The 15,117-nt window shown below is 35.5% G+C and overlaps 1 protein-coding gene across 17 annotated transcripts in view; it reads left to right on the top strand.

Moving 5' to 3' along the window:
- Positions 1–15,117, top strand: part of C2CD5 (C2 calcium dependent domain containing 5) — an 82,608-nt gene that overhangs the window by 50,833 nt on the left and 16,658 nt on the right. For all 17 annotated transcript variants that reach the window (XR_010932288.1, XM_067695901.1, XM_067695898.1 and 14 more), the window contains 9 exons: positions 1,541–1,732; positions 5,254–5,440; positions 8,754–8,918; positions 10,491–10,631; positions 12,536–12,599; positions 13,359–13,420; positions 13,631–13,729; positions 14,195–14,284; positions 14,764–14,851. Coding sequence is in view for 16 of the 17 variants with exons in the window: in XM_067695901.1 (XP_067552002.1) it covers positions 1,541–1,732; positions 5,254–5,440; positions 8,754–8,918; positions 10,491–10,631; positions 12,536–12,599; positions 13,359–13,420; positions 13,631–13,729; positions 14,195–14,284; positions 14,764–14,851 (1,088 nt within the window). In the remaining variant the exon portion in view is untranslated. The remainder of the gene's footprint in view (positions 1–1,540; positions 1,733–5,253; positions 5,441–8,753; positions 8,919–10,490; positions 10,632–12,535; positions 12,600–13,358; positions 13,421–13,630; positions 13,730–14,194; positions 14,285–14,763; positions 14,852–15,117) is intronic.

Below are 15,117 nucleotides of genomic sequence, written 5' to 3'. Positions count from 1 at the left end.
TTACTAGTGCTTACTAGAGAAAATTTGAAAAATGTAGGAGAGTAGAAGGAAGAAAAAAATTCCCTAGGGTATGAGTATTCAAAGATAATGCCTTTTGTACATTTCATATTTCAAATGCTTTCATAAATTTTAGCACTTTTATTTTTTATGCCTTATGATGTTACACCACTTATGTTCAAATTTCTGTGAGGTGTTTAGTTAAAAATTGCCCCAGTTTTCATCTTTCTGTGTCCCCTTGTAACACATGGGCTTTGGATTCAAATAAACTGGCATAAGAATCTGAGGTCTGCTACTTAGTACTTAGTGTGACTGAGCAAGTTACTTAATATCTCAGCTTCGTTTCAGGCCAAGTGGAACTAGTTTTTGTTGCCCTCTGTTGGGTGTGAGTATTTAGCTATAGTTTTCTTACTTAATCTTCAAAAAAACCCAAAAAAGACCCTTTCTAGGTAGATATTGTTGTTACACTTTTATAGAGGAGGCTCTGAGAGGTTAAATGACTTGCTCAGAGTCACACGGCTCTGCCCAGATCTGTCTGATTCCCCTGTTACTTCAAATAGGCGAGAATGCCATCTCAACAATAAAAGAATAATATCTGGGAGAAACTTAATTTGATTTAGAGGGTTATTGTGAAAATTCAGTAAAATAATGTATACAAAGAATACAGAAAGTCTGACTCTTGGTAGGTGTTGTATGAGTTTTCTTTTCCCTTTTTAATGTGTCTACTTGCCAAATTTCAACTTTTAAAGGGTTGCTTTAGATGAAAGGGATTTGAGAACCCACATCTTACCAGAGCCATAGAAGATGTGGCTGTGTGAAAGCTGGGATTTCTCCATGGAGCTTCCCTCTGTTTCCCTTCCTGTTCTCCTCATTTCCTCATATTTAATGACTGAATAAATACTTAATCATTCTAAAATGATTTCATAAACAGCACAATACAACAGACATTTTACAGTGAATGGGGATGTTGTGGGTTGTTCATTTGTGCTTTATGTATGATGGATATTCATTTCTGAAACACGGGTGTTTTGGTTTCGCAGAAATGCTAAAACAGACATCATAAATTAGAAACTTTAGAGTATGCCTAGCTTTAACTTACATTTTTTCCTCTTAAAGAGATTTGTTTTTAACCATAGAATTTTTTCAAATTTTTAGGTTGGTTAAAAAGTTTTTTTTCTTAGGAATTATTTTGTGATTTTATTTGTGTTATCTTTGTCACACAGTAGAAAAATGTCACGCTTATTTGTTTTTATGTTGTATCCCAAAGGAAAAACCATTGGAATAATAGTGGTTTTTGTCAGGTGATAAGTCATCAAACATAAGAATTGATGCAAAATGACTCTACTTGTATAAGCCTCTTCTTTCATAGCACAGTGCATGGTTCTGATTTCCTGGTCATTTCTTATCAGTCATAGTGGTACTTAACTATGGTCGAAGTTGTGGTGTAGTTTGTATACAAGTACTGGATATGTAATGTATGTTTTTGAAAAAATGCATAGAATTTTCAAGAATAACTTTTTTTTTCTTAATGTATTCTTAATAGGCTAGAAGAAAATTTGCCTGCAGGCTGTGGATTTTGCCATATACCGTATGATGAACTGAATATGCCATTTCCAGCTCATCTCACATATTGCTATAACTGCAGGAAACAAAAAGTTCCCGATGTTCTCTTTACAACTATAGACCTCCCAATGGATGCAGCAGTTATTGGAAAAGGTTGTCTTATTCAAGCAAGGTATGTTTGTGAAGACGGTATTTGGGGTCCTTGAAGGAGTATAGGGTATGGAGTCAAATAGACGTATTTTCAAATATCTGCTCCTTCCTACCTGTGTGATCCTGTGCAGGCTTGGCAATTCTATCTGAACCTCTTATTTTACTCTATGGAAAATATGGAGGAAAAATATCCTCTTTATGAAACTCAGATAAGTTTATATGCAAAAGCAGTTTTAAACATTTAAATTCTGTACAAATGTGTATTATTATGAGGATTATTAATTAACCTGTTGCAGGCTGGGGGTGTGACTCAGTATGCTTTAATGACATTAAATATCTAATACATTGTGGAAATTGACTTTTTCATCTTTTTAAGAACAGTGCTATGTGGTGTTTCCTTTACAACTTCAGTTAACTGTTAAGAATTCCATTTAAAGTGTACTGGAATAGGAAATGCTAAATTGTGGTTGGCACACAGGAAACAGCTGCAGCTATCTAGGTCACCAACAACTGCCAGGCTACCAAATCCATTGAGCATTTCTGTCCTCATTTTACTTAACATCTCAGCAATAATCACACACTTGATCATTTTCTCCTTCTTGAAACTTTTGACTTCACAATGCCACACCTCCTCCTTTTTCCTACCTTTATGTATAGTCTTCAGACTCCTTGTTGATTCCTCCTCATTTCTTGTTCCTTGAGAGCTGTGAGTTTGGACCCCCTTTCAAAGCTTTCTCCCTAGTTGAACTTGTCAACCCCTATAAGTCTGTATGCTGTCTGTAAGTCTAGGACTCCCAAATTTATAGCTCTAGTCCAGAACTTTCTTCTGAGTTTCAGACCCATATACTTTCCTGTCTGCTTTACACATCATTTTCTTAGGCATCTCATACTTGTTCCAAATTGAACTGCTGATTTTCTCCATTTCTTTCTTTGGTCTTTTCTGTTTTCATAAGTGATACTTGCTGTATCCAGTTCTTCCAGATACGGTATTCTACCTCCCCATATCAAAGTTATTACAAAGGCATGTTACATCTTCTTCTAAAGTATGTTTCTAATCCATTTACTTTTGCTTTCATTCCCTGTTGCATCTTAGACCTTCCATTTAGGATTGTTTTTCTTTTGCTTGAGTTATCTCCTTGAGTATTTTTTTTTGGTATTTGCTGGTGGTGAACTATTTTTACATGTCTGAAAATGAATCTCTTTTATCTTTAAAAGATATTTTGGGCTGGCAGTTATTTTCTTTAAGCACACTGAAGATACCCTTCCACTGCCTTCTGGCTTTCATTGTGACTGTTGAGAAATAACCTATTAGACTAAATGTTGTTCCTTTGAACTATGTCTATTTTTTCCCCTCAGGCTGTGTGTGAGCCATTTTATTTGTCTTTGGTTTCTGCAGTTTCCCTATGAAGTGTTAGGTATGGAGTTCTCTTTATCCTAATTGTTATACCTTGGGCTTCTTGAATCTGTAGATTGGTGTCTTTCATGAATTAAAAAAAAATTTTAGATTAGTTCTGTGTTTCATCTGTTCTCTCTTCTTGATACTCCAATTAAAAGTATTTTAGACTTTCTCACTGCCTCCTCTATGTCTGTTATTTTCTTGTCTTATGTTTTTAAATCATTTTGTTTCTTTATGTTATATTTTGGATGTTTTCTTATTTATCTTTCAATTCTTTAATTTTCTCTTCAGCTGTCTTTAATATGCTATTACACCTAATAATTGTGTTTTTAAATTTTTGATAATCTATTTTTATTCCCAGAAGTTTTATTTTGTTCTTTTTCAAATATATACTATAGTCTTTGATTGATTCTGTAACTGATGATTTTAATATCTAAAATCTTTTTTTTCTGTTGTTTCTGCTGGTTATTGTTCATTGTGTTTTACTTGCTTTGACTCACAGAAAGTTGCAAAAATTGTACAGAGTCCTGTGTACCCTTCAATGAGCTTCCCCCATTGGTGACATCTCATGCAACTGTAGTATAGTATCAACTAGGAAATTGACATTGTTATAATACTGTTAACTATGCTACAGACCTTATTCAGTTTTACACTTCTTTAAACTTGCATTCATTTATGTATTTGTATATATATGTATAGGTCTATGCAGTTTTATCCCACAAATAGATTTGTGTAAACCACCACCGCAGTCAAGATACAGAACTGTCCCACCACCGCAAAAGAATTTCCTTATGCTACCTCCTTAAGTTTGTACCCGGCATTGCTCCTTGCCCTGGTCCTGTGATGCTTTTAGGAAGATTTTTAAAGATATAGTTTATTCAGTTTTTTTTTTTTTTTTCTGTTTTAGGTAAGGGGATTAGTCTTCATCAGCAGTTCTCAGAGTGTGGTACCTAGACCAATAGCATCACCATCTTTGGGGGACCGTATAGAAATGCAAATTCTCAGGTCACGTGCCAGACCTGTTGAATCGGAAACTCTGGGGATGGTAATTGTTTTTTAACAAGCCCTCCAGGTGGTTCTGATGCAAGGCAGAGTTTGAGAACTATTGGCCTAAATAGCCTGGCTTGCCAGTTTGGGGATCTTTCCTTCATCTTCACAGCTACCTGTTTTAGTCCAAGCTCTCATTGTCTCTTACCTAAATTTAAGCCTTTTGTCTGCCATCCCCACATCAGTTCTCTTATCTTTACTCCATTCGCTGTGTAGCAGTATAAACGATGTCCTAAAATATACTTTGGATTGTGTTACTATGTAAAACCTATGTGGGGGTTCCCATTGCTGGCAAAATAAAATCAAACGTCTCACCATGACCCGAAGCCCCTAACATGCTCATGCCCATGCTTAACTGCACCCTCATCTGTGCTGCCCTCACCCTTGCTCACTTCACTTGACCTACAGTGGTCTCCTTTTGTTTCTTCTAATATGCCAGCTCCATTCCGTCATTGTCTTTTTCCAGCACTCTCAACTCCATCGTGCTTTTAAGATCCCAGTTCAGGTGTCATCTCTGCTGTGAGGCCTTATGTCGAGTTACTCTCACTTTTCTTCACCTGGTTTATTTTCTGCACAGACTGGATTCTTAAGCATTATCTGTGGTTGCCTTGTTTCTTTGTTTATTCCTACTCCCCTCCCCTCTGCCCCCACTGGAATATAAGCACGAACAGGGACTTTGTGTTTTATTCATTGATCAGTGCTCACCACCTAGAACAGTGCCTGGCACATGGTGTACACTCAAGTAGGCTTTGTATTCTTTTAATGAGTAAATTAAGTTTTTTCCTTTGCTATCCACCCATTATCTGATCACAGGGAGTTATGAAACCTAAGATGCAAAATTATATTCTCTAGTGATTTTGATCAGTATTTATTTCATTTCTAGAGATTTTGAGATTTTTTTCCTTTTTATTCAAATAGGACTTTTAGCAAAAGTATGTACAGTGAAAAAAGTGACAGAAAAGATTATTGATAAAACTTAAGTCCGTTTGAAACAAGTAAATGTTTTATCAAGCACACTTTTAGAAACTTTAAAAAAATTGGACATTTCTTAAGATTGTACCAAGAACACTCTCCACTGACTAAATTATTTTCCTTAACAGGTTGTGTCGCTTAAAAAAGAAGGCACAAGCAGAAGCAAATGCCACAGCTATCAGTAATCTGTTGCCATTTATGGAATATGAAGTGCATACTCAGCTAATGAATAAACTAAAACTCAAAGGAATGAACGCTTTATTTGGACTGAGAATTCAGATCTCAGTGGGTGAAAATATGTTGATGGGCTTAGCGGTGAGTTGCGATGTTTTGTTTTTGTTTTGTGATTCCTATAGTTGTAGATTCTGTTTTATGTGATTCAAAGAGTCTCCTAAAAAGACTTATCTAAAGATCTGGCATTAAGACTTTTAAGGCTTTAGGGACATTATAAGAAGTAAAAAAAAGCCTAGTGATAGCCTTTCAAATGTTTTTATATTTATAAGATTATTATTTGAAATTAAATTAATAAACTATTATATAAAGTTATTTGTATTTTATACTATTATTATATTTTTGTATTCTGATCATAATTCCTATGGTCAGATTTCTAAGAATTGCCAGGTATAGCTTGTTTTGTAAGTTGGCCACCACTGTTCTGAACTTTATTATTGTTTGTACATTGCTAAAACAGGGTTTCTCCTTCTTGGCACTATTGACATTTGGGGCTGGATAACTCCGTTATATGGAGCTGTCTTGTTCATTGTAGGATGTTTAGCAGCATCCCTGACCTCTGTCCACTAGATGCTAACAGCTTCCCCACAGCGTGACAACCAAAACTGTCCTCAGACGTTACCAGATGTCCTTTGGGGGACAAAATCACTCCTGAGCGGGGAGGACCACTGTGCCAAAATAATCTTTCGTTTTAATGGAGAAAATCAGTACATGAGAGACATGTGCACCAGTGCTCAGCAGTGGATTGTGCAATAAAATACGTGTGTTTCTGAAGTGCTAATAAATTGTGAGGCAGTGAAAAGCTCTTTATCTCACCTTCATGTTCACCTTGGCTTATTAGAAAATAAGTTCTGACTAGAAAGTTATCAGTGGGGAAAGTGAGAACTGCCTTTTTAAGTAGCCAGAGAACTAGATACCTGCAAAATATTTAGGAAATTCTCTCATATTCTCCACACTTTGCCAGCCAGAATTTTTGTCTATGTCACCAGTACTTTTCAAATTGGAATTCTCTGTCATCTTTCTGAGACATGCATAGAAATTTAATTTTAAGAAATTTATGGGGGACTTCCGTGGTGCTTCAGTGGGTAAGACTCCGCACTCCCAATGCACAGGGCCCAGGTTTGATCCCTGGTTGGGGAACTAGATGCCACATGCCACAACTAAGAAGTCAGCATGCCGCAAGGAAGACCCAGTGCAGCCGAAATAAATAAATAAATTTATGGAATTTGGTTTCTTTTTCTCAGTATGCGTTTGTAGATAAAATGCTAAATTGTTTCCTGCTTCATCTTTCTATAAAAGCAAATATGCAAATTTATGTATGTAGGGGATAATTGTGTGTTGATGATTAATTAGGAAATCTCACTTTTTTAACAAGATGAATTTGCAGTGATTAATAAAGGTAATCTGATTCATATTAAAATACTTGATATTTAGATTAACTTGGGGAAAAGAGTGTTAGTTATAATTCACCCATCTAAAAACTAACAAGCTTAGCGAGGGCATAACGTAAATGTGTAGTCAGGCTGAATACAGAACTGTAGCTATTGGTGGGTGTCTTGGGAACTAAGAGCTTGGTTTAGATTCAGAAGTTTAAAGAACATTCTGCCAATTGTAGCAAACACTTTTGATGGTAGAGCCCCAGGAAACTAGTTTGTGACCCTGGTATAATTCTTCAATGCCTGCCTCAAATACTGCCTTTTCTGATTCTTACTAACCTTTTCTTCTTGATCACTAGTGGCACTCGTTATAACTGTTTGAGCTTTTGATCTTTGTGCTGTTTTAGCCTGTGCAGTTAAATCTCAAGGTCCTCCTGAGCTACTAAATCTCAAGTAGCCTCCATGATAGCTAATCTCCGACGAGTGCCTCCTGGGTGTCTGGCACTGGGCTGCTCCAGAAAGAACGTAATATTATCTTCACTTTATAAGACGAGGAAACGGATGCTGTGATAGGTTGAGACTTGTCCAAAGTGATATGGTTACATGTACCGGAACTCAGTTTCAAACCCAGGCCTGTCTAGTTCCGGAGTTTGTGTTCTCAGCCATTCTGGGCTGTTGCCTCATTAGTGAATGCAGTTAAGCAAGTGTTAGAGATGGGGCACTATGGCGCAGAAGGTGTTCTGAGCTTGAGCATCAGAGACTGGGTGGTGAGTGCAGTCATGGACACATGAACAACCCAGGAGAAAGAGCTTCTGGGGATCAGTTTCATCTGGTGCACAGACTTCATCATAGAGTACTATAACGTTTCTAGGAAAGACTTTTACAAAATTGGCAATTGTGTAATAACAATAACAACAACAACAACTCTAACAATTCAAAATACGCAAATATCCAGAGTTAAAAGAATTGTCTTCTCTTTTCTCCATTCTACTCCTTTGATGTTAACAATTTGATGTTTGTACTTTTATACATTTTTTTTTTGCTTTGCTTTCCTTACAGAAGCATATTTAAACATACATGTACATAGGGGTGTGTGTGTGTGTGTGTGTGTGTGTGTGTGTGTGTGTGTGTGTTTTATCTTGTTTTGTATTTCCCCTAATAGTTTTTCAGTACTAATGGCATGTAGTACTGTTACAAAGTCACAATTTAGTAGTTATTTAATTAAATATTTAAAATAAGTCTGTATCAAGTTTCCTCTCTTGGTGATTATGGAGGCAGGATGGTACAGTGAAAAGTTCTTGGTATTTGGAGTCGGAAACAGATTCAAGTCTCTTCCCCACATTTATTGGCAGTGTGATCTTGATTAAGTTTCCTGTCCTTTCTGAACTCAGTTTCTTTACTTGCTTTGCATGTTTCCCTTTTACTTTTGCCACTTTAAATGTAAGCTACTCATTCATGAAAAATTTACTTTTCAAAAACTTTCAATCATATTTTTTTTTTTTTTTTTTTTTGCGGTACGCGGGCCTCTCACTGTTGTGGCCTCTCCCGTTGCGGAGCACAGGCTCCGGACGCGCAGGCTCAGCGGCCATGGCTCATGGGCCCAGCCGCTCCGCGGCATGTGGGATCTTCCCGGACTGGGGCACGAACCCGTATCCCCTACATCGGCAGGTGGACTCTCAACCACTGCGCCACCAGGGAAGCCCTTCATATTTTTATAGCCTGTTTTTTTCAGTGCAGATTTTTACAATCATAACAAAAAACTTTAAAGTCCAGTTGGGTATGTAGTGAAAAGTAAATCATCCTTTTACTGCTGTCCCCGACCTACCCAGAGTTCTTGCTGAAGTAACCAACCCCTGTTACCAGTTCTGATTTTCTGTGCCCTTCCACATATGTCCTATGCAAGCACTGATGCTAATTATCTTTTTCCTTCAGGGCAAGGACCACATTCCTGAATATGAAAACTTAAGGACTATTATTCTTTAGATATTTTTTTCTGATTATTTCCCCATTATTTTTACCAGTCAGCCACAGGTGTGTATTTAGCAGCTTTACCAACGCCTGGCGGTATTCAGATTGCTGGGAAGACTCCTAATGATGGCTCATACGAGCAGCATATATCTCATATGCAGAAGAAGATAAATGACACGATTGCTAAGAATAAAGAATTATATGAAATCAATCCTCCGGTAAGTGAAATAAATCTCCACTGTGAATATGTAAGTTGCTATTTAGATTTTAGTACATTTTTAGGTTCTCTTAAAGATTTTTCTGCCACTGTCTAGATTTGCTCTCCTCATTGCTCATTCTTTCACCTCCCTTTACATCCATGCTCAAATGTCTTATTTTTTAGGGAGGCTGACTTTGACCACCCTATTTAAAAAATTAACTCTCCTGTCAATTTTTGGTACTTCCTATCCTCCTTCTGTTTTATTGTTTTCTGTTGCTCTTACCTCTATGTGTCTTTATGTGTGAAATACGTTTTTGATTTTTGTCTACTGCTTGCTACTCCCAATAGAATGGAGCTCCATCAGGGCTGTATTCCTAATGGCTAGACCAGTTCTTCCTGGTAGTAGCCTCCTGATAAATACTTGTTGATGCCTAAAGAAATGGCCTAAAATGTTCTTTTTTAGTAAAAAGAAAGATTGTTTATCTGTGGTAAAAATGTTCAAGAATACAGAGTCTTTTCTTTCTCATTTTGTAGTCACTGTAATAGGTACCCTGTCAGATTTATCTAGGGCAGGTTAATGTGAAGTGTAAGTAAGATAAATGGATGCGAAGGTGCTGCAGAGGTAGCTGTGTTATGAAACTGTGTGGTTGCAGTCTTATGCAAGGTATGCCCTAGCAATGAACATTGAAAACATTTTTGAAAAACCTTTTTTAAAATAATCCTTTTTTTTTTTTAAAGATAGTTCTGTTACACCAACAACAGGCTGTGTCTTTTACATTTGTGCTTACATACCCACATTCTCTTGATATTCCTGTGGCCAGCAGTTATTTAGAACCTCTGATTAACTGTGATCTTTGGCTAAAAAAATGGGTGAAGGCTTACTAACCCATATAAGATTGTAGCCTACACTGACCTCAAAAAGATCATTATTGTAACTATCAAAGTTTATTTAGCTAAATAAGTTGCATAGCAAATACATGTATAATAAATATTTGTATTATATAAATATACACATACATAGATACATATATCATATTCCACATTTTACTATGTGAGGCTTTGAAAAATTACCACTGCATAAGATATGAAAGATTAGAATCTTATTTGGGTACATAAATCTTTAATTCTTTATAGATTATTAGGACTTTTAAATGCTGAGTAGAAAATACCTTCTGAGCTGGAAGGACCGCCAATTCCCTACTAATTGTAGTGTCCTCTTTTTACACTAGATGTCAGTGTTGCCTTGCTGTGTCTGTGACAGTTTCTGGATTAGTGTATGAAGGTTGCTATTATCAATTAAAGGAAATAGCTATGTACTCTATAAAAGGTTAATTAGTCATAAAGGTTATAATTAAATATGGACTATGAATACATTTTATGTACTCCCCTCCCCCCCGGTAGTTTTCTGTTAATATAAAAATGTAAAACCAGACTGAAGCATACAAATATCAAATCATTATGTTGAACACCTGAAACTAATATGTTACATGTCAGTTGTACCTCAATAAAAAAAAAAAGACTGCAGTTTACAAAAAAAACCCAAAACAGAAAAAGACAGTCATATGATGTAAAGCAATTATATTTCTTTTAGGAGATATGTGAAGAGATTATAGGATCACCCATTCCAGAACCTAGACAACGCTCAAGACTTTTGAGATCTCAATCAGAAAGCTCTGATGAAGTTACAGAATTGGACCTTTCACATGGGAAAAAAGATGCATTTGTTTTGGAGGTATTATTGCATTGGACTAATTTCTTAAAGTTTTTGGAAGATAAGATATATATTTTTACAGTCAGGTCCTAAATTGGTGTGATATTTTTGTATCATTACAACTGAGAAAAATATCAAAAGAATATTTTATTATAGAAATTACAGCAAACTTGGTAACATATCTTTTGTTTAACAAAAGTTAAAAAAGAGTTTTGGAAAATTAGTTTTGGAAAAATTAGTGTTTGGGTTGAAATATAATTAAAATATTAAACTTTTGCAGCTTTTTTTGTAAACTTGGATTAATTTCAATAAGAAGTTTCTCTTCTTTCACTTACTATAATTATTACCTGCTTTATATGTCATAACATGTTACTATAATTATAACATTTTTACATGTAACACAATAATATAAGCACTGTGAATTCTGAGTGTAGTGTTTTTTTTACTGAATTCAGAGGGTGTAATTGAACTTTCATTGTAAAAACACATCCAGAATGAACTAACTTTCTTGGAGAATAAATGACATGAAAGGTTTATGGAGCCTGTGCCCTCACAGATCTTCTCCCCATGCACTCCCCTGTAGAATGGTTAGCTTTGAAAGGATAGACGATCTTCCTTTGATATTGAAGGAAAGGAAAATAAATGAGGATACTTAGAAATGTTTTCTGGTAAGGTGCCAGTTGAGAGAAAAAATCATATGCCTGGATCTCAGTAAAGCAGGAAGGTGACAGTAGAATTGTATTGGGATGGGATTGGAGGTTTGAAGAGTCTAGAATAGTGCCCTTGAATGTGATCAGGATGTCAGCTGTGGGAGATGCTCAAGGCTTAACTGAGGTGAGACTGTTACCTTGTAGGAAACTCAAACCATGTGAATTTGTGCCTCTTTCTCATAATCTCTACAGTCTGAGAATGGAGAAAAAAAATGGAGGTTGGTAAAAGGTTAAGGAGTAAAAAGTTCCAGGGTAAAGTTTAGAGCAGTTAGTTGTACTCAAAGTGCCCTGTGATGGTGGCATCAGCAACAGCTGGGAGCTTGTAAGAAATGCAAACTCTGGTGCCCCTACTTCAGACCTAGTAAATGAAAATTTCAAAGTGGGGCCCAGGAATCTGCTTAGCAAACCCTCCAGATGAGGGTTACTTTCACTTTGATCCAGAGCATTTTTCATGTTTTCTGATCCAGGGATCCTGGCTAAGTAGAGAACAGAAGTGCTTGGAATATGGGCAGAAGAGGGCAAGGTGTAGAGAGATGGGGGTTATAGTTGATGCTGGAGATCTGAGTGTAGAATGTTTTGGGGAATACCACAATCGAGTTATGGCCTTGACTGTGAATGGCTAAAGCAAAGTGGAAGTGAAAGTGGTTCTTGACATCTCGGGTGTAAGTCAGGACTTAGATCCCCAATGTACAGATGAATGTCAATATATGTCCAGTTGGATATGTTCATTACTTATAATTCACAACAGAAGATTGTGATGTAGGAAAAATGGAGTTTGTACTTATTCTTTTAAGACATGCCTTTAAATTTACCCCTATGTAATTTTATTTTAAAGCAGTTCTGTATTTAGTCAAAAGATTTTTTTAAATTGCACTTTATTAATTTAAACAAATAGAGATAATGATTGCTTGTTATCTTTGTAAATCTTTTGGAACATGCCCTCATAAAGACTTGAGAAAAGGCTTGATTTTTAAAAAACTCAATATACTTTATAATGTATAATATTTCATTTAGAAGTATTTATAATTATTGTGGAAAAATTTATAGATACTACAAAAATTTTTTCAAGTTTTATATTTTAACTTACGGAAAAATGGCCCTACTTTTCCTTGACTCTTATGTTTTCTATTTAATAAATAATAAAAGCGATTTTTAAAAATTTGAAACAATTATATATTTACTACTTATGTGATAGGTTCAATCTTTCATTTTCAGATCGATGACACAGATGCTATGGAAGATGTACATTCTCTACTCACTGATGTTCCGCCTCCTTCAGGTGAACAGAGAAAAATTACCTGGAGATGAGACTAGTTTTGCATATCAGTATTTCAGTTCATAATTATTATAGCACTAACTTTATTTTAACAGCTTTATCAGTGTTACTTTTTGTCACGTTCTTTGCTGCTCCAAGATTGAAAACATCGTTTAAAAATATTTACATTAGAACTTAGGTGAACTGATTTTTAATCTTTTTGTTTATGCATTACAAAAAAAAATGGTAATTTATTAACATGGTCTAAAGTTTCCCAGAAGTATAGAGTTTTAGAAAAAAAGAATCAATGGATCTTAGTTAGAACTTCATGTAATAATTGAAAAATGTTATTCTTTTTTTTTTAATTAATTAATTTATTATTCATATTTGGCTGCATTGGGTCTTCGTTGCTGCATGCGGCTTTCTCTAGTTGCAGCGAGTGGGGGCTACTCGTCGTTGCAGTGCGTGGGGTTCTCATTGCGGTGGCTTCTCTTGTTGCGGAGCTCAGGCTCTAGGCACGTGGGCTACAGTAGTTGTGGCACATGGGCTCAGTAGTTGTGTCTCGCGGGCTCTAGAGTGCAGGCTCAGTAGTTGTGGTGCACGGGCTTAGTTGCTCCACAGCATGTAGGATCTTCCCAGACCAGGGCTTGAACCCGTGTCCCCTGCATTGGCAGGCAGACTCTTAACCACTGTGTCATCAGGGAAGCCCCAAAAAATGTTGTTCTTTAATACAAAAATAAATGAAATGTTATAATACGTTTTCCCTATAATTTATTTTGACAGGCTTTTATAGCTGTAATACAGAAATTATGCCTGGTATAAATAATTGGACATCCGAAATACAGGTAAACCTTTTATTCTTTATTTTAAGCAAATATAGCATATATGATTTTAGCAAGTTTTTTCTTAATATATGTTTTTTTTCGGCCTCTTTACTGCAGTTGAAAATCTTATCTTTTAAAAAAATACCACAGTAGTTATGATTGTTTATTTTCTGTTACAGTATTTAGTTCAAAATAATGAAATGACATGCCATTATATCTCCCCATATTTAGATGTTCACATCAGTAAGAGTAATCCGATTAAGCAGCCTTAATCTAACTAATCAAGCCCTCAATAAGAATTTTAATGATCTCTGTGAAAACTTGCTCAAGGTAGGAACCTTTTGACTAACTATACTTTAGCTAAAACTCCTCAGGATCATGAAATTAAAGAAGAAAAGTATTTATATTGTCTGGAATACCTTACACAGTTGCAGGCCGAATTATTTTTATTTACTTATCAGTCTTAACCTGCCATCAAGTAAAATGCTAAAGATGTCCTCTCCATCTTAATATGCCACACTATAAAAGGAATATATTTTAAGTTATTTCATAGCGTTAAACTTCATAAAAATCTATATTTGTAAATTTAAAAAACGCCTTATTTTTTTATGACTTAGAAATATGATTAAATCTTCTTGTCTGCTTAGATATTAAAAATGTATTCTTAATGAAAGAATAGATGAAACAGAAGTGTTTTACTCAGCTTTATTTGCCATAGTATAATGTACATTAAAAGATCAGTTTTTATAAATTTTTAAATTAAAAGAAATATTACTAATATTTTCTTTTGTGTAGAGCCTGTATTTTAAACTACGGTCTATGATCCCCTGCTGCCTTTGCCATGTAAATTTTACAGTATCTCTCCCTGAAGATGAATTAATTCAGGTAACTAAGGTTCAGTCTGTTATTAAAGAAGATTTCTAACTTTAGTCTGTTTTAATATTATACATTTGCCATAATTAAAGAAGTATAAGCTGCTTTACTTCAAAATATTTTTAAACGTACTAGTATGAGGCAGACCTTGTCTGTCTGTTTCACTTTTGTGAACTCTAGTTATCTGAAGGTGTACACATATGTATGTTCCAGCGTATGTACACTAGGTGTGCTTCTGTACGACTTCTCTAGACCCCATCTTTCAGAGAAGGTTTTTGAGCTCTTTCTGGAATACCTACGTTTAGGTATACATGTTGGGCTTAGTTGTAGTCTGAATGTCTGAGCTTATGTGCAGTTCTGGTTGAGAATCTTAACCAGGAAAGGCAAATTAGCCAGTTTGTATAAGTTGTTCCATGGTACTGAAAAAGAATTATAAGAAGCTTTTTTGGGGAATGATTGTTTTGCTAATCATATTGTTTCTGTGATTCTAGGTTACAGTCACAGCAGTTGCAATAACTTTTGACAAAAATCAGGCTTTACAGACCACAAAAACACATGCTGAGAAGTCATTGCAAAGAGGTAAACCTGTGGTAGATGGGAGCATAGTTCATGTTTGTCTGTGTTATAATTCAGTGATAAAATATAGAGGATAGGTAGAATAAATGACGTGTTTCTTGACAAGATACTGTCACTTTTTCTGTTTTCTTTATCAAGATAACTGTGTGGATAAGCATATGGCTGATGATATTTTTCACACATGAATAGGTGGTTGGCTGCTATTTACATAGAAAATGCTGCTGTTTTTTAGAGTTAGCTTATAACATTAGTTCTGCAGTAATTTAGAG

Source organism: Pseudorca crassidens, chromosome 11, assembly GCF_039906515.1.
Source record: "Pseudorca crassidens isolate mPseCra1 chromosome 11, mPseCra1.hap1, whole genome shotgun sequence".
In the NCBI taxonomy this organism is placed as follows: Eukaryota; Metazoa; Chordata; class Mammalia; order Artiodactyla; family Delphinidae; genus Pseudorca; species Pseudorca crassidens.
This window is presented reverse-complemented; position numbering and strand designations above follow the sequence as displayed.